This window comes from Lathyrus oleraceus, chromosome 6 (assembly GCF_024323335.1).
Source record: "Lathyrus oleraceus cultivar Zhongwan6 chromosome 6, CAAS_Psat_ZW6_1.0, whole genome shotgun sequence".
Classification (NCBI taxonomy): Eukaryota; Viridiplantae; Streptophyta; class Magnoliopsida; order Fabales; family Fabaceae; genus Lathyrus; species Lathyrus oleraceus.
Window position 1 is genome coordinate 160,894,835 of NC_066584.1, and position 20,307 is coordinate 160,915,141.

At 38.6% G+C, this 20,307-nt stretch overlaps 1 protein-coding gene across 1 annotated transcript in view; it reads left to right on the top strand.

Moving 5' to 3' along the window:
• The window catches only part of LOC127094536 (GTP-binding protein At3g49725, chloroplastic-like), a 68,105-nt gene that overhangs the window by 39,034 nt on the left and 8,764 nt on the right, over positions 1-20,307 (top strand). The window contains exons 2-4 of the mRNA XM_051033360.1: positions 19,496-19,639; positions 19,718-19,782; positions 19,882-19,944. Coding sequence (XP_050889317.1) covers positions 19,496-19,639; positions 19,718-19,782; positions 19,882-19,944 — 272 coding nt within the window. The remainder of the gene's footprint in view (positions 1-19,495; positions 19,640-19,717; positions 19,783-19,881; positions 19,945-20,307) is intronic.

A 20,307-nucleotide genomic window follows, 5' to 3' on the forward strand; every position in this document is an offset into this window, starting at 1 on the left:
ATCCGCTGGGGTGAAAAGGGTTGCTTTTTATCGGGTATTGGACAAGAATTAAAAAACTGCTAACTAAGAAGAATATTACCAGTTACTGGGTAATAAACTCTTAGGGGACTCAAAGCATCTATCTAGGTAAGATCTAGAAAGAAACAGTCAATAAAGACTCAACTCAATGAGGATATAACTCAAGGGGAGTGGTTCCATCCAGAGAATCAACCGAGGAGGAAGTTGAAATAATCATCATCCATGAGGAACTAACTCAGTGGGGAAAGGAGAAAGGTTAGAGTCTTTCTGCTTAAGGGGATGGCACTCTACAATTGAGGGAGGACAGACACCAAACTCGTATGGGGGTAAAGTACCACCATAACAGAGAATTAAAATTACAGGAATGAATCAACAAGTGCAATGATGCAATAATGAAGTTATATGAGTGTATATACGTATATGTATATGTATATATGATGATTATGCTGACAAAATAATCGCAAAGGATATAAAGGTGACGCATATTTCAATCATCGATATAATTCTCGATCAATCCACAAAAGAGGGAGATAGTTGTTGGAGAAAGGAGAGAGGTCAACATCCCAAAAGGCTCAAACCTAGCTGGGGAAAGAGGAGATCTGCTGAGAAAAATCGTTATCGAACTTGCGGGGAATTTTAGGTCAACACCATATCAAATGGGAGACAACCAGGCAGGGGATAAACACAAATAGCTGCTTAGAAACCAGGAGGAAACTCTGAATGGGAGCGAGTCTAATGGCGATTCATGGGGAAACCTAAGTTCTGCCGCAACCACGCGAACTATTGAGGAAACTCGTTCTTGCTTTCTTGGAGACCAAAATCGGCTAGGAATGAACACTGAACTCCAGAGGGGACTAATCAATCAACTCAGTTGGCTACTTACTGGGGAATATGGTGAATAGTGATCAACAAACACCGAATGCTGAAAAATGTTGTCGGGGACGAAAGAGAAATGCACCTACTGCTTGGGGAGAACCAATAATGCTCCACACTTAGGGCTTACTGCTTTTGAACCACTGTTGATATTCCTTTTAAATGAAATCGATTGCTTAAAATTCATGCTTTTATATGGTTAATAAAAATGATTTTGATTTAAAAAATTAAATTTAAAAAATGATCATAATAAAATTTAAATCTATTGGCTGAAGTAAATAAGAGTAGAAGCAATTGGATAAAAGCTTAACTTTATTTAATAGAATGGTAGTCTGTGAATGACAAGACTCCATAGATCTTTACAAAGTTGAAAATGGTAATTTACATGGAAAATGGTTACATTTCATACAATGATCACTAATCCTTCTACCAACTCTTGATATCCACTGTGCTCTTGGCTATTGCTGGGCATAATGAATCATCATTGATCGTTGTGCTCAAACCGACTTCAACACTGAAAATTAGCAGGATGCAGTTACTTGCCACAATCCCTAATTTTTTCATAAATTTCCCCAAGGTGGGGTACTCAAATTATCGGGATAATTCTTTTCAATTTGATGTCTCTAACTTTTGCCTGGATCGCCCTTTTGGGTTTTCAATCCACCGAGACGCTCATTTTTGCCTAAGCCGCCCTTTCGGGTTTTCAACTTAGCGAGTTGTTCTTTTTTTCTTTTCTTTTTAGGAGAAGTATTTCTTAAATGCATCTGCGTTCACGGACGAGTGAACTCTTCACCATCCATAGTTGTAAGAATCAATGCACCGTAAGGCTCTCTTAACAACATATGGGCCTTCATCATTAGGAGTCCATTTGCCCATAGAATCTGGTTTGAAAGATAAAATCTTCTTGAGCACAAGGTCACCTTCTCTGAACACGCGAGGTCTGACCTTCTTATCAAAAGCTTTCTTCATTCTCTGTTGATACAACTGACCATGACACATGGCAGTCAATCTCTTCTCTTCTATTAAATTCAATTGATCAAACCTAGTCTGACACCATTCAACCTCAGTCAACTTGGCTTCCATGAGCACACGCAATGATGGGATCTCCACCTCTACTGGGAGAACTGCTTCCATACCATATATAAGAGAGAAAGGGGTTGCCCCTGTTGAAGTGCGGATGGACGTACGATACCCGTGCAAAGCAAATGGGAACATCTCATGCCAATCCTTATATGTTACAACCATCTTCTGAATAATCTTCTTGATGTTCTTGTTTGCAGCTTCAACACCACCATTCATCTTGGGTCTGTAGGGAGAAGAATTATGATGTGCGATCTTGAAGTCTTTCTAAAGAGCTTCCACCATATTATTGTTTAAGTTTGATCCATTATCAGTAATGATCTTACTTGGCACACCGTAACGGCATATGATCTGATTCTTGATAAACCTCACAATAACTTGCTTGGTTACATTTGCATACGATGCCGCTTCAACCCATTTTGTGAAGTAGTCAATAGCCACTAAAATGAAATGATGTCCGTTCGAAGCTTTGGGCTCAATCATGTCAATTCCCCACTTGGAGAAAGGCCATGGGGAAGAAATAACATTCAACAATTTCGGAGGAACATGAATCTTATCCGCATATATTTGGCATTTGTGGCATTCCTTCACAAACTTGCAACAGTCAGATTCCATTGTCAGCCAATAGTAACCTGCTCGTAACATCTTCTTTGTCATCGCATGTCCATTGGAATGAGTACCAAAGGAACCTTCATGGACTTCAGTCATCAACAGGTTTGCTTCGTGTCTATCCACGCATCTGAGCAACACCATATTGGATATCAACCAAGTGGTATGATTCAACATATATTGACGTAGACGCTTAGCAACCCAAGCCAATGCGCAACAGGTTTTCTCTAGCATAGAATACCGAGTCTCACAGTCGATGAACATCTTATTGAGGTAGTAAATTTCAAATTCTTTCTTTCTAGTCTCATCTTGCTGACCAAGAACACAACCCATACTATCTTCAAGCACAGTTAAATACATTATCAATGGTCTTCCTTCAACAGGCGGAGACAAAATCGGAGGCTCAAGCAGATATTATTTGATACTGTCAAAAGCTTTCTAGAAATCCTCGGTCCAATCACAAGACTGATCTTTCTGAAGAATCTTGAATATAGGCGCACATGTGGCAGTCATGTGTGAAATGAATCTTGAGATATAATTCAAACGGTCGAGAAAACCTCTAACTTGCTTCTCAGTTTTGGGCGCAGGCATCTCTTGTATTGCTTTGACCTTGGCATGATCAACTTCAATACCCTTGTTGACAATAAAGCCCAACAACTTACCAGAACGAACACCAAATGTACACTTATTGGGATTCAAGCGGATTTTATACTTCCTCAAACGCTAGAATAGCTTCAGCAAATGCTCAACATGTTCTTCCTCATCAATAGATTTAGCAATCATATCATCAACATAGACTTCGATCTCTTTATGCATCATATCAGGAAAAAGAGTAGTCATTGCTCTTTGGTAAGTTGCACCAGCATTCTTCAAACCGAAAGGCATCACTCTATAACAGAATGTTCCCTAAGGTGTAATTAACGTTGTCTTTTCCATATCTTCGGGTGCCATCTTAATCTGATTATTACTGGAAAATCCATCCATAAACGAAAAGACTTTGAATTTAGTTGTATTGTCTACCGACATATCAATGTGTGGTAGGGAGAAATCATCTTTTGGACTGGCTTTATTCAAATCTTGGTAATCAACATGTAAGACCCCAAATTTGACCCTAAGATCCCTCATGCAATTTCATCATAAGCATTAGCATTGGGATCATACCTTGGCATCCTCCTTACCCGTCTTTCATTGGGTTTGTTTTGGGAGATATCACCAAGCACTTTGTGATTGTATCATACTTGTATATTATTATTTTACTAACTAAAATACCAAAAATATGTCTTTGCATTTGCCTAACTCTTTTGTAGGCAGGACATGATCTCCATTGATCTATCAATTTCATATCTAGGGTTTGAGACCCCCATGACAAAGAGCACAACCATGAATTGATCCAAGAATGGTTATGAGCATCATATATGAGTCCCAATGATTTCTACATGTTATATTGATCAAGTTTTCTTTAAGAGTTTGAGGGTGATTTGCCTTGGAAACCCTAGTTTGACTGGGGATCTTGAGTAACTTCTCCAACAAGCTATCTTACCAATTGATCAAATTTCTTAAGGGAAACTTCAAATTTCATCATATTATGCATATATGATCTACCATGATCCTATAAAGTCAGGAGAATTGAAGGTTAGCAAGTTGGTTGATGGTGGTTGGCCAGATGAATTCATCTGATCCGAACTGGGTCTCCCTAGACCCTATCTCCTATAATTTTCACCATATGAAAATGATTCCAAGAGAAAACTTACTCTAAATGACATTCCAAACAACTTTCATGTTGAGACCTAGAGCTAGTTTTTCTTGGAAAATCATTTTCTTTGTTGAAACATTATAGGTCATTTTGTCTAAACCCTAATTTGAAAGTCGACGTCCCAAGGCCATTACTTGCTCAATTTTTATGAGATGAAAGATTTCCAAGTTGAAAAATCAAATTCAACGTGTCTACTTCAACTTTTATGTTTGTAGTGGGAGCTAATTCAACTTTTTTGAGCATGTGATATGAGGTTACATTATAGGTCACTTTTGACCTATACCATTGATCAAGTGATTTTTCTAAACTTCAAAATTGCACAACTCTACCATTTTAAATCCAAATTACATGAAATTTATGACCATTTTGAAGGTCTTTGAGAGAGATACAACTTTTATGAAGACACGTTTCTCATTTGAAGCTCATATAAAAAGTTAACCAAGGTGAAATATTGAGACATATGGCTTGACACTTAGAAAAATTTTGATATGTCAAAAATTTCCAAACTTTCACCTCAAATTTCTCCAAGTTGCAAGCTCCAAATGGAAAAGTGTTGAACATGAAAGTTGTTCCTCTTGATCTCACCTTTCCAAATAGATCAAATTCATTAATTTTGGACAAGGAATGCATAGGTTGTGCATGGCATGAACATGGTGTCATCACTTGGCAAAGATCAAACTTCAAATCCAAAGGTACACTTGCCTTGAAATCCAAGCTGAATTCAGACTATCTAACATTCATTTGTGGACTTATGACAATGATTTTATGGGCCTAGGCGTGCCCATGCACCCATGCATCTTCAATGACCAAATTTGGAAAGTGATTTCATGTGTGTAAATATCAATGGTTTCAGCTATAAATAGAGCCACATATGCTCAACAATCAACACACATTCACGCCAACTTTAATCCCCCATCTCTAACCCTCACTTTTCAAAGGATAAACCTGAGAAATTCATTTGAATTTGAGGTTGAATTTCCACTGTTTTGAAATTCAAATCTCCAGGAATCCACAACCTTTTAGGCATTCAATCCTCCTTCTGTAAGCATTTGGAGTGAGAAAAAGCACGAGCAAGATCAAAATCAGTTGAATCCAAACCTCTATTGAAGGTATTTTCCATAAATTTTGATCTCTTCGATTCTCTCAGATTCTTGCTCAATTCTATTGATTCTTTGGTTGTCTGAAGTCCTACCAATATAGGAAAGAAGATTGAGTTGCTTTGAGGTTAAACCGAAGCAACTCAGTTCATGTACCTCAAATTTCAACTCCATGTATCTCTCAATATACTTGGAGTTAGAGTCAATTGAGGCCAGATTCGAAATCAGTGCCATTTTTACTTTGAGATCATGTCCTTGTTTTTAATTTTAGTGATGGTTGATGGTGGACCAGTCCGGTGAGATTCACCGGAGAAGAAGACCGGAGCTACAGCTTCGACCATGCGCTGGCATGTCTCACAGCCACAAGATCCATGTAATTTGTTTTAATCATGATCGTTCCTTTTGAATACCAATGTTATGGCGCGCTGACTCATGTGTACGGTGGAACGTGTATTTCTGGCCACTTGATCTGCCACCTTAATTAATGAGGGAGATCAAGTGGTCCACGTTTTTTCTGATATTTTAATTTTCATTTTAATTGCATTATTTTCAATAATTCATATTAAATTCAATATTGATCCAAAAAAGATTGGACTTTCACCAAAAAAATTCAAATATTTTTCTCTTTCATATTCTGAATTAAAATTATTTTTTGGATCATTATTAATATTTTTCATGAATTAATTGATTTTTATTTTGTTTTTAATTGTTTAAAAATATTTTTAAATGTCCAAAAATTATGAAATTTTTTCTCCAAGGTCCTTTGACCTTGTTTGACCTATGATAAATCTCATGGCCATTTCTTTGGTGTTTTGATGAGATTTTAGGAAATTGACCAACCATAATCTAATTTAATGCATATTTTTATTATTTTTAATTGTCTAAATGCCAAATTTATTGTGTAGACCCATTTTGGTTGACTTTGTGAGTTTGACTTGTGTTGTTGAGCCTTGGTAAATGTTGATTTGACTTTGCTAGGTTAAGATTATTGGATTTAGGGGATGGATGGAATGTACATTCCATCTCCCAAAATGAATGGATGATATTAATTTGGTAAAATTCCTCCTTTGACCAATTTGTATTTTGATCCATCCCCCTCCCGCTTCATCTCATTCCTCTTCTTCATTCATTCATTCCATTTGGCCTATGACATCTCAAAGTCCTAATGCTAGTTGATTGAAAAATTAACATGAGTATGGATGAGATTAGGCCATACCTTTTGCATTTTTTTTTTGTGTGGTATGTTTCATGAGCATAGTCCATTATACTATGTCTCTAACATGCATTAACACCAAAATTCTATTGCCCGACCTCAAATAATTGTGACTTCTGTAAGAACAAAACTGGTTCTACAATAGATTTCTAAGATTTTGATGATAACAAAGGATGAAACCAAAAATGGCACTCTAACGATATTTTTTCTAAGTATGCAGGACTCTGAACATTCATGCAGGACCCTGAACAGTTACGAAGGACTCTGATCATATATCAGATACAAACGTATGTTAGATACAAAGTATTAGAGGATCAAACGCCGCTAAGAAAGGAGTACATCTAAGAAGCTCTGATTCTGATCAAAGAAAGATAGCAAAAAGAACCAGAAGCTTCAACAAACTACTGGTCTTAGACTCTGATACTTAAGAAGACTAGTACTCTGAGAAGCTCTGATGAAGTCGGACGTGATCATCCTCTGAAGAATAACTCTGGTACATCAAGACTCTGATGAAGATTCACAAGTCCAGAAAGTGTAAAGGAAATAATTCTCACTATGGAAAGGAAGTATTTTCAGAAAGAATTTAAAAGGTGGACAAAATGGTTATAGAAAGAAACAACAGAAGTAATGACATTGAATACTCATCAAAGACCAAGATTCTGTCATCACTCTAACGGTCCTTCTCAACTACTATATAAAGGACAAATTACTTCTCTAGAGAGACACACCTGAGACGCACAGAAACATTATTCACATTCTCTCTCAATTTTTCACGAGCTGCTGCTCTTGCGTGAAAATCTCTTGCTCTAATATTTTTCTGTAATACTTGCTTATTGTTAGAAGCACTTTACATTACAACTCTGTTTTTTGCTTAAATTATTTTTGTTCCTCAAGTGACTCTGTGCAGTCTGTATACTTGAGAGGGCTAAGAGATTATTCTTTTAGACGATTGGTTGTGTAATCTTTCAAGATTAGTGGATTAAGTCCTTTTTGAAGGCGACATCACCTTGGTTGGGTGGATTGGAGTAGCTTTGTTTTTTTCAAGCGAACTAGTATAAAATTTTGTGTGTTCTTATTCTTTGAAAAAGCTTTTATTTCCAAAACAATTCAACCCCCCCCCCCCCCTTTCTTGTTTTTCTCACCTTCAGTTGGTATCAGAGCTTCAGCTCTATTATTGATTTTCTAATCAAACACTTAACAGTGTAGAGAGATCCAGAGTGAGAAACTATGGCCAACACCAATGAAAGAGATAGTTATAACGCTAAACCTCCAGTCTTTGATGGAGAGAAATTTGATTATTAGAAAGACAAAATTGAAAGTTTCTTTCTAGGCTACGACGCTAATCTCTGGGACATTGTCACAATTGGCTACACACCACCTGTGACAGATGCTGGAGTTACTGTTCCCAAAAGCAAAATGTCAGATGATCAGAAGCGTGAATTCAAGAATCATAACAAAGCCAGAACGATACTTCTCAATGCTATTTCCTACAATGAGTATGAAAAAATCACCAACAGGGAAACAGCTAAAGAAATACTTGACTCCCCGAGGATGACTCACGAAGGAAATTCTCAAGTCAAAGAAACAAAGGCTCTGGCTCTAATCCATAAATATGAAGCCTTCAAAATGGAGGACGATGAAGCTATAGAGGTAATGTTTTCTAGATTCCAAACTTTAATTGCAGGACTCAAAGTGATAGATAAAGGATATACAACTGAGGACCATGTCAAAAAGATCATCAGAAGCTTACCAAAGAAATGGAGACCTATGGTCACAGCCTTAAAACTATCAAAGGATCTGAACAACATCAGCCTTGAAGAACTCATTAGTTCACTCAGAAGTCACGAGATAGAACTGGAGGAAGATGAGCCTTAGAAGAAGATCAAGTATGTAGCACTAAAGTCCAGATCAGAAAGACGCAAGTCTGATAGAAACAAAGTCGTCCAGACTGAAGAAGAAGACATTGATAACTCTGAAAAGGAAGACTCTGAAGATGAGGAAGAATTATCCCTTTTAACCAGAAGAGTAAAACAACTTTGGAGAAAAAGGAATAATAACTTCAGAAAACCAAGATCCAAAGGAGACCAATCAGAACCAATTTCAAAAGGTAAATCTAGCAAAGGTATAACTTGTTATGAATGTAAGGAAACAGGTCATTATAGAAACGAACGTCCCAAGTTGAAGAAAGAAAGCTCCAGAAAAGAGAACTTCAAGAAAAGTTCCTTCAGAACCAAAAAGGGACTGATGGCTACCTGGGATGACAGTGGATCTGACTCATCAGAATCAGACTCTGATGAACAGGCAAATGTGGCACTCATGGCTACCACCTCCAGGAATACTTCAGATGGAGAATCTGAATCCGAAGAGGTATTTTCTGATCTTTCTCGCTCTGACCTTGAATCATGCCTATCTGAAACTCTAAACTCATATCAGAAACTTAAACAAAAATTTAAAGTTGTAAAAGAGGTGCTTGAAGAAACCCTCGAAGAATGTGGTAAACTTGAGATAACAGTTTAAGATCTAAAAGATGAAAACCGAATTTTGACATTAGAAAGAGATTCCACAAATAAACAATGTTCAAAACTTGAAGAAGCGTTATCTCAAGCTCCACAAACTTCAAACATAGTAATTTATGAATATGAAAAATCTTTTCAAAAGTTTCTGAAGAATGGGATAGAGAGAAGCAAAATGGCATCCATGATTTATGGGGTCAGTCAGAACAATAGAAGAGGAATTGGGTATGATCCTAGTGAAGATAAAACTTCTACTAATGAAAAACCTAAATCTCCGTTTTCCTATCACTATACACATACATAAGCACAACGCTTTGATAATGCTGGAAAACCCAAAGTGTTAAGAAACTCTGGGAAAACTAATCACAAAGGACCCAAAAGATTCTGGGTACCAAAGGATAAGATTGTTTATGTTGCAGATATCTTATGCAGCAGAGTTAAGACACCAGTCACGGTACCTGGACTCTGGATGCTCGCGACACATGACGGGAAGAAAGTATATGTTCCAAAACCTGGAACTTAAAGATGCAGGCTTCGTAGGTTTTAGAGGGAATCAGAAAGGAAGGATCAGAGGCTCTGGAACTTTGGTAATGGTACTATTCCCTCTATATCTGATATTCTCTATGTAGAAGTATTAATGCATAGTTTGTTATCAATAAGTCAATTGAGTGATAACGGGTATGATGTAATCTTCAATAAGAAAATAGTAAAGCAATTAATCAGAATAATGGAATAGTCATATTCACTGGCAAGAGGAAAAACAATATTTATAAAATAAATCTTTCAGACTTAAAAGAACAAAATGTAAAATGTTTAATGTCTGTTCATGAAGAGCAATGGGTATGGCATAGACGCTTGGGCCACATTAGCATGAGAAAGCTATCCCAGCTAAATAAACTCGAGTTAGTCAGAGGTCTACCCAAGCTGAAGTTTTCTTCAGATGCTCTATGTGAAGCATGTCAGAAAGGAAAATTTTCAAAATCATCTTTTAAAAAGAAAAATATTATTTCTACCTCTAAGCCTCTGGAACTTCTTCACATTTATTTGTTTGGTCCTGTTAAAACGGCATCAGTCAATGGGAAGAAATATGAACTAGTTATTGTTGATGATTTTAGTCGCTGGACATGGGTAACATTCTTAAAGCACAAGAGTGAGTCTCACTCTGTATTCACTAGCTTCTGTTCCAAAGTGCAAAATGAATTTGACTCTAAAATTATCAGAGTCAGAAGTGATCATGGTGGAGAATTTGAAAATAAATTTTTTGAAGAATTATTTGACTCTAATGGAATATCCCATGATTTCTCTTGTCCTAGAACTCCACAACAAAATGGAGTTGTAGAAAGGAAGAATAGGACACTCCAAGAGATGGCCAGAACCATGATCAATGAAACAAATGTGGCTAAGCACTTTTGGACTGAAGTAGTAAATACAGCGTGTTATACTCAGAATAGAATCTCCATAAGACCTATTATGGAAAAGACTCCCTATGAACTATGTAAAGGAAGAAAACCCAACATTTCTTATTTTCATCCTTTTGGATGCTCTTGCTTTATTTTGAATACTAAAGAACATCTGAACAAGTTTGATTCAAAAGCACAAAAAGGTATTATGTTAGGATACTCAGAACGCTCTAAAGGCTATAGAGTATACAACACCAAAACCAAAATTATGGAAGAATCAATTCATGCCAGATTTGATGATAAGCTTGCCCCTGAAAAGTCAAAGCTAGTTTAACTTGCAGATCTGGAGATTACCCTTGCAGGTTCTGCCGAAAAGATCAAAGCACCAGAAGTATCTGATATAAAAGTTCAGAAGGAACTAAAGCCCCAGCGATCCAAAAGAAATCAAAAAATCGCCCTAACATATCTGAAGAGTTGATTATGGGAAACAAAGATGAACCTATCTGTCATACCCCAAAATTTGCCCGTTAATCTTTCAACACATTTTTCAAGACATTGATCTTAAAGGAACAAAGGCCCAGCACACAGGTGGCCCAATCCCGAAAAGGACATAAACTGGCTTGCTCGCTAGGCGAGCAAAATCCTTCGCCTAGCGAACCCTTCGCTACACCACTCGCCTAGCGAAGCTTGCGAATACCAGAAATTTTGGGCTTCATTCTGAGCCTATTAGGTCACAAAAAAATCATTATAAATACCACAACTTCAGTCAGAAGAAAGGGATGGACGGACGGAGACAGAGAGAAGGAACATCAAACCCTGGAGGCTAACCCAGAGAATTCAGAGCAACCCTAAAGGAAACCCTGAAGGAAACTCATCTGCACAAAGGTTACCTCCGCCCAACTCAATCCAGCGCCAACCCTAAGAGTGACTTGCCAATTCAAGGTTGCAATTCAATTGCAAACAGGTTTGCATTACTGTTACCGCTTTATGCTCCCAATTTTCATGTGATATTATAATTAAATTCATAAGTATATTTGAGGTTTTGCGTGTGAATTTAAGTATGCATAGAGATCCTGAATGTTTAACCATGTAATTTCTGTAGTGAATGCCATAGGGTTTGGAGCTTGCTGAAATCGTACTGCTCTAAAATTCAAAACCCGCAGCCGTTCGCTAGCACATCGCTAAGCGAACATGTAGCGAGCGTTCGCTAGGCCTTCGCTAGGCGAGGCAGCAGCGAACATGACAGTCGCTGACTTTTCTGTTCTGATCTTTGCTCATCTAACATGTTTTATTATCACCATGCATTGTTTACCTGACATCATTACTGTTGTGATCCCTTTTGTTTGGTGCAATTCTCGATTGCACCCTGTCATACGGTAAACTGACTTTGTGTGTTTTTGCTTTGGAAAGCAAATGTCGCGGATAGCAAGAGTCGCCACCGACTTTTCTTTTATCCAATAAGGAAAGGTGGAAAAGAATAGGAAAGACCTTAATTAGATTTTGGGTTCGGGAGGTACATTATACAAAGGGAAGGTGTTAGCACCCTTTGTATCCATGGTTATCCATGGGCTCTTAATTGCTTGATCACTTATGTTTATCTGAAAAAAGGTGTTTGTGAATTGTTTAGAAAATGTTTTGAAAGGAGAATTTAACTTTGTAATGATTCTTGCACGAATGTATACAAAGTGGTTATCTCGTTTAGTTTTGAAAGTTGTTTAGAAAAATATAACTCATTAATGATTCTAGTACGAATGTATACCAAGTAGTGATTTTCTAAAAGATGTTTTGAAAAGGTGTGAAAAGCATTTCAAGTTGTGAGTAAGCAATTAAGGGTTATACCTACCCAAGGTCTTTATGGGCATTTCCTATCCTTATGAGGGTAAAACTGTCCTTACTATTGAGAAGTAAGTAGTTTTATCCTTTGGATGTAAAAAGGGTCATCGTAGGGTCATCGATTGGTCATTAAAGGCAACATTTGTAAGGATACCTTAGCATTCGAAGGGACGATCATCATTTAACCGTAGGCTACAACGAAGGGTCATCGAGGGGCAAAATCATATATTCGAAGGCAACATCCGAGGGACTATGATTTATTTTATAGGGACGTGATGATTTAACCGAAGGGCCTTTGCTAAGTGTATCCCCACATTCGCGGGACATGACCATAATACCGTAAGGCAACAAAGAGAGGTCCAAGATCACATATTCAAAGGCAATATTCTATAATCGATTAGGTAGTTGTAATCAATTAGGTAATTAGGTCCATATTAATTAAGTAATTAGGATGAATCTCCACATTAAAATCAATTAAGTAAATAGGATGAATCTCCACAAGGGTATCCCACAAATAAAGTGGGATACCTAGCAAGCTATCCTCTTCGGGAGTATGTGAGTCCTTACAATATTCAGCAAACAGGTCAGAATACCAAATGGGGGTGCAATCGAGGATTACACTGCAAAAGAAACACAGCAGTAGGAATGTCAGGCAAAATAACGCATGATTAAAATAGAACAGATCAGACAAGCATAGAACGGAACAGCCAAAATATTAGCGACTGTCACGTTCGCCTCTGCCTCGCCTAGCGAAGGCTTAGCGAATACTCGCTACATGCTCGCTTAGCGATGTGCTAGCGAGCGGCTGCGGGTTTTGAATTTCAGAACAGTACGATCTTAGCATGTTGCACGCCCTATGGCATTCAATTACAGAAATAACATGGTCAAACATTCAGGATATTCAGGCACACTTAAATTCACATGCAAAGCCTCAGATATGTTTATGAATTCAATTATAATATCACATGCAAATTAAGAACATAAAGCGGTAATAGTAATGCAAACCTGTTTGCAATTGAATTGCAACCTTGAATTGGCAAGTCGGATTGAGTTGGGCGGCGGTAACCTCGGTGCGGATGAGTTTCTTTCAGGGTTTCCTTTAGGGTTGCGCTGAATTCTCTGGGTTAGCCTCCAGGGTTTGTTGTGCCTTCTTTCTATCTCCGATTTTCCTTTCGTTTTCGTTCCCCTTTTCTGAATGAAGTCCTTGGTATTTATAATAGTTTTTGTGACCTAATGGGCTCAGAATGAAGCCCAGAATTTTCTGGTATTCGCAAGCTTCGCTAGGCGAGTATTGTAGCGAAGGGTTCGCTAGGCGAAGGATTTGCTCGCCTAGCGAGCATGCCAGTTTGGGCCATTTTCTGGATTTGGCCATCTGTGAGCTGGGTCTTGGTTCCTTTAAGGTCAATGCCTTGGAAAATAAGTTGGGGTGCCTTAAAAAATGTCTTGCAAAATTAACGGGCAAATTTTGGGGTATGACAGCTGCCCCTGTTCAATTTTCTTGAACCGAGAGAATTATGATGGTATGTATGCCATTCGTGGTCTGGAGGTGGAAGATTATTGAACACTTAGAATGCCCCAAATTTTTTACTTGTTAATCAACAGTTTGTCTTGATGAAGATGGGCTTAAAGATGCCATCCAGGAAGTTTGATGATGAAAGCTTCAGAGTGCGTTGTTCATTAGATGATATCTGAAGACATGGGTGTCATACCGGGTCATACGCTAGACCATATAGTGAGTCATCCATTAGGCTGTCGACTTCGCCGGGGAGTCAGAGTGTGTTATACGCTGCTGGGGATAAGGGATCAGAATAGATCATACGCTAGACCATATCTGAATAGCAGAGTGAGTTGTTCATTAGGCGGATGACTTCGCTGGGGAGGAAAAATCAGAATGGATCGTACGCTAGATCGTATCTAAGTTGCGGAATGAGCCGTTCGTTAGGCTGTATCTGACGAAGGTAGAATCAGAATGGATCGTACGCTAGATCGTATCTGAGTTGCATAATGAGCCGTACGTTAGGCTGTATCTGAAGAAGACAGTAGTCGTACGCTAGACTACACCCCGGAATGTACCATGCGCTGGGCGGCATCTGAGGATTTGAGGGTCCAACTGGGTCGTACCTTAGACCGTATTGGAGTAGTTGAAGGTCAGAATGGATCGTACGTTAGATCGTATCTGAGTTGAAGGAGTCATATTTTGAGTTGAATCAGAGTGAACCGTACGCCAGGCTATATCTGATAGTATTCATATATGTTGTATTTGCAACGAATATCTGAGATGTAGTCGAATCTTGAATGTAATTGATAAAGATGTCCGTCTGAATGGACCTTTGTTTTGACTGTATCAGGAGGATAATTAACCTGAAAAATAAAGTTAGCTTCATGCCATGTCATGATGCATGAGATGTTTTATGCCTATGAAAATAAATGCGAACAATGTATGCATGCGTATCCTGTGAAATGATGTAATGAATGAATTATGCGTTTGAAAAGTTTTTCTTGGCGACTCCCTGGGGAAAATAAATCCCCATCTTCTGGTTGGAGATACTTGTATTGATGACCTTTTCTTAGCTAGGGATACTTGATTTCCGTCTGATGGTAGAAATATTTAACAGAAGCCTGGCTGGGGGTGGAAGAGATGACCAGTCTGTCTGGTGATGCCAACCTCTTCTGGGGAACAGCTGGTTTATGCTGGGGAATAGAATTAGCAACCGGATTCATTGGAACGAATGGTTAGACCTTCTCCTCGATCCTGAAGTCTTTTGTAATCGCTATTGCCGTTTTATGCATGTATTTTTGACAAACATCGATCATATTCAAATGCACATATTAATTCAAATTAACTCAATGGACGTTTACGCAAACAAAACAGAAAAAGTAAAACAAAAGCATCTTTTTTTTTTGGAAATAAAATTGTATTGATTTTGAAAGAGGGCCTATAAGCAGGCAATTTGTGTACAAAGAGACAGAAATCCTAGTAAGAGGAAATTGTCGAGAACATAAAGAAAAAGCTATGAAGGAAAAGTCCTATCGATTCTAATTCTGCTACTGTCATTATGTCTTCAAGCATCTCATCTCCTGCTGTCGGATAGAAGTGATTGGCTTGTTCAGTCCCTTTGACTTGGGTGAAGCTGACTGAGAACGGGACATAGTCATATGCTTTTAATCCCTAATTTTTGCCTGGACCACCTTTTCAGGTTTTCAATCCACCAGGATACCCTTTTTTGCCCAAGCCGCCTTTTCAGGTTTTCGACTCGTCGGGTGTACATTTTTATATGTTTATCCCTAATTTTTGCCCGAACCCTTTTGGTTCGCCGGGATGCCCTTACTTTTGCCTAGGTACGTCGACCTAGCGGGTCTCTTTTATGCGTAGTATTTTTTGACTATGTCTGCGTTCACGGGATGCGGGAAGTCTTCGCCGTCCATCGTAGCAAGTATCATGGCTCCACCAGAGAATACCTTCTTAACTACAAATGGCCCTTCGTATGTGGGAGTCCATTTGCCTCTAGGATCACCTTGTGGTAGAATGATACGCTTGATCACCAAGTCGCCGACTTGATATACCTGTCTTTTGACCTTTTTGTTAAATGCCTGGGTCATGCGCTTCTGATATATCTGCCCATGACAAACAGCCGCAAGTCTCTTTTCATCAATCAGATTTATCTGATCGAGTCGAGTCTGAATCCATTCATCTTCATCTAAGCCTGCCTCCTTCATAATTCTTAGAGAGGGAATCTGAACTTCCACTGGTAAAACGGCTTCCATTCCGTAGACTAAAGAGAAGGGAGTTGCCCCTGTCGAAGTGCGTACTGAAGTGCGATAACCATGAAGAGCAAATGGTAACATCTCATGCCAGTCTTTGTATGTTACTGTCATCTTTTGTATAATCTTCTTAATATTCTTATTAGCAGCCTCCACGGTGCCGTTCATCTTTGGCCGGTATGGAGAAGAGTTATGGTGTTTTATTTTGAATTGCGTGCAGAGTTCAGTAATCATTTTGTTGTTCAAATTGGTGCCATTGTCAGTGATAACTCTTTCAGGGACGCCATATCGACAAATAAGACTATTCTTGATGAACCGTGCCACCACATTCTTGGTGACAGAAGCAAATGAGGCTGCCTCTACCCACTTTGTAAAGTAATCAATAGCAACCAGAATGAAACGATGTCCGTTGGAAGCAGTAGGTTTAATCTCTCCAATCATATCAATGCCCCACATTGCAAAAGGCCAAGGGGTTGTCAACACGTTTAATGGAGCAGGAGGCACATGTACTTTATCCGCATAGATCTGGCACTTGTGACAAGTTCTGGAGTGATGGTGGCAATCAGCTTCCATGGTAGACCAATAATACCCTGATCTCAGAATCTTCTTGGCCATTGTATGTCCACTAGAGTGAGTCCCAAAAATACCGTCATGCATGTCTTCCATAATCTTTTTTGCTTCCTTTTTATCCACACAACGAAGCAAAGTCGAATCATGATTACGTTTGTATAATATTCCATTACTCAAAAAGAATTTAGCGGAGAACTTCCTCAGAAATTTTCTGTCATTGATGGACGCCCCTTCAGGGTATTCCTGAGCTTCTAAATATCTTTTTACTTCGTGGAACCAAGGTTTCTCTTCTACTTCAGCAGCGTTAAGTTCATAACAATATGCCAGTTCATCTAGTCGTTCAATGGTGATCCTGGGAGCTTCATTGTCCCATCTGACCCTGAACATAGATGACATGGTGGCCAAGGCGTCTGCCAACTGATTCTCCTCTCGTGGAATATGTTTGAATGTAATCTCTTCAAAGTATGGGATTAATGTCAACACCCGCTCTCGATAAGGGATGAGATTCGGATGTTTAGTGTCCCATGCTCCTTTGATCTGACTGATTACCAAAGCTGAGTCTCCGTACACACTCAAAAACTTGATTCTCAGGTCTATAGCAGCTCTGAGTCCCAAAATACATGCTTCATACTCAGCCATATTATTGGTACAATCGAAACATAGTCTAGCAGTGAAAGGCGTATGACAACCCTTGGGGGAAACGATTACAACACCAACACCATTGCCCAATGCATTAGAAGATCCATCAAAAACCATAGTCCATCGGGATCCCGGTTCGGGTCCTTCATCCGGTCCAGGTTCTTCGTAATCAGTAACAAGCATGACATCCTCATCTGGGAACTCAAAATTCATAGATTGGTAATCATCCACTGCTTGATGAGCCAAATGATCAGCTAACACGCTTCCTTTGATTACTTTCTGGGTAGTATACTGGATATCATACTCTGTTAAAATCATCTGCCATCTCGCTATTCTTCCGGAGAGGGCAGGTTTCTCAAATATGTATTTGATGGGATCCATCTTAGAAATCAACAAAGTGGTATGATTCAACATATACTGTCTTAGTCGGCGAGCAGCCCAGGCCAAAGCACAGCAAGTTCTCTCGAGCAGTGAGTATCTTGTTTCACAGTCGGTAAACTTTTTGCTAAGGTAGTATATGGCATGCTCTTTTTGACCAGACTCGTCATGTTGCCCCAACACGCACCCCATTGAATTTTCTAACACGGTCAAATACATGATTAGAGGTCTTCCTTCAACTGGTGGTATCAGGATCGGAGGTTCCTGGAGATACTTCTTGATTTTGTCAAAAGCTTCTTGACACTCGTCATTCCATATCATCTCTTGATTTTTCCTCAGTAGTTTGAAGATGGGTTTGCAGGTAGCAGTTAAATGGGAGATAAACCGGGCGATGTAATTCAAACGTCCCAAGAAACCTCTGACTTCTTTATCTGTACGGGGCACTGGCATTTCTTGAATAGCTCTCACCTTAGCCGGGTCAACCTCAATTCCTTTACCACTGACAATAAATCCCAAGAGTTTACCGGATCTTACTCCAAAGGTGCATTTGTTCGGGTTCAATCTCAGCTTGTATTTCTTCAACCTTTCAAACAGTTTGTATAAATGATCAAGATGTTCTTCTTCGGTATGAGATCTGGCTATCATGTCATCCACATACACTTCTATTTCATGATGGATCATGTCATGGAACAAAACCACCATAGCACGCTGGTACGTTGCCCCAGCGTTCTTTAAACCGAATGGCATTACTTTGTAACAGAAAGTGCCCCATTGCGTCACAAACGTAGTTTTCTCCATGTCTTCAGGTGCCATCTTAATCTGGTTATAACCCGAGAATCCATCCATGAAGGAGAATACTTTGTGTTGAGCGGTATTGTCCACCAGAACATCAATGTGCGGGAGTGGAAAGTCATCTTTGGGACTCGCTTTATTCAGATCTCTGTAATCTATGCACATTCGCACCTTACCATCCTTCTTCGGCACTGGTACCACATTAGCAACCCATTGAGGATAAGAAGTAACGGCTAGGAAACCGGCGTTAAATTGTTTCATAACTTCGGCTTTGATTTTCTCGGACATTTCAGGACGCATGCGACGAACCTTTTGCTTAACAGAAGGACAATCTTCCTTCATCGGCAAACCACTACGCCAAAAATGACTTTTAACAGCGCATCTTAGACAGCGCTTTTAAAAGAAAGCGCTGTCTAAGGTTAAAATTAAAATAAAACACGGAAAATGTTCCAAAAAAATAATGAAAGCGCTGTCTAAGGGGGGGTCTTAGACAGCGCTTTCTAAAAGCGCTGTCTAAGACCCCCCCTTAGACAGCGCTTTTAGAAAGCGCTTTTAAATATAGACCTTAGTCAGCGCTTTTGATAAAGCGCTGTCTAAAGTCTTTAAATTAAAAAAAAAATTAAAACCAAAAGCGCTGTCTAAGGGGGGGTTTAGAAAGCGCTTTTGGAAAGCGCTGTCTAAGGCATACCTTAGAAAGCGCTTTCCACAAAAGCGCTGTCTAAGGTCTAATTAAAATAAAATTTCAGACTCCATTTCAATTTTCATTCTCTGTTCTTTTGTTTTCCCTCCTGCGAACGTTGAAACCCTAACAGCGAAAACCATAACAGAAAAATGTTGATATATATATATATATATATATATATATATATATATATATATATATATATATATATATATATATATATATATATATATATATATATATATATATATATATATATAAGTTAATTTTTATTTGAACAAAGCGAAGCTCAACGAAGCACTGTGTCTCGCCAATTCACTTGAAGACCAACGCGATGGTTATTTCCATACCGATTTCTTCGATAAGCCTTTACCCCCTCATGTACTTGTTCAGAATCCTTCGCTTAAAGGTCATAAGCCTCGTGCAGGTTCGGTTTCTAACTTGGAGTTTCTCTCTTTTTTGAAACGCTATTTTCTGGTTTTTGATTTTGTTTTATGGTTTTTAGATACTTATTTTGGACCTGGAACGGTTGATACTATCAAATGCCATCTAAATTCTGCTGAAACGAAGGTGAAAAAGTGTGCTTTTGTTGTTTTTTCATGTGATTGGTTATTTAGGGTATTGATTTGCATTTTGATTTTGATTTTGATTTTGATTTGTGTGTAACAGGGTGAAGTGGATGCTGTTTTTGTTAATGCAACACTGTCTGGTATTCAGCTTCGAAATATGGAGGTAAATTTTGTTTGTGTAATTTGTAATTGAATGTGTGAGGCGCTGTCGCGTTAGTCATTGAATAACCTCCAAGGGTTGGCATGTTGCTGAAGACTTGGGTCCTGAGAGTGTGCTCTTTTCAAGGTCTCAGATTTGAATCCTGTTCGATACTAATCTTTGCGTTGGGTCTGTTGTGGCAACTCATTTGATGTTTAGAGCTAGTAGATATGGTAGTAAATATGGTTATCAATGTTATTATATTAGTTTGAGTTTCTGTAATTTATTTAGGTGCTGTAGCTATGGTGGTGCTTGAGTCAACTTGCAGTCTGTAATATATTGTAACTGTTAGCACACCTTCTGCTCTTTATTTCTTTTAATGCAATT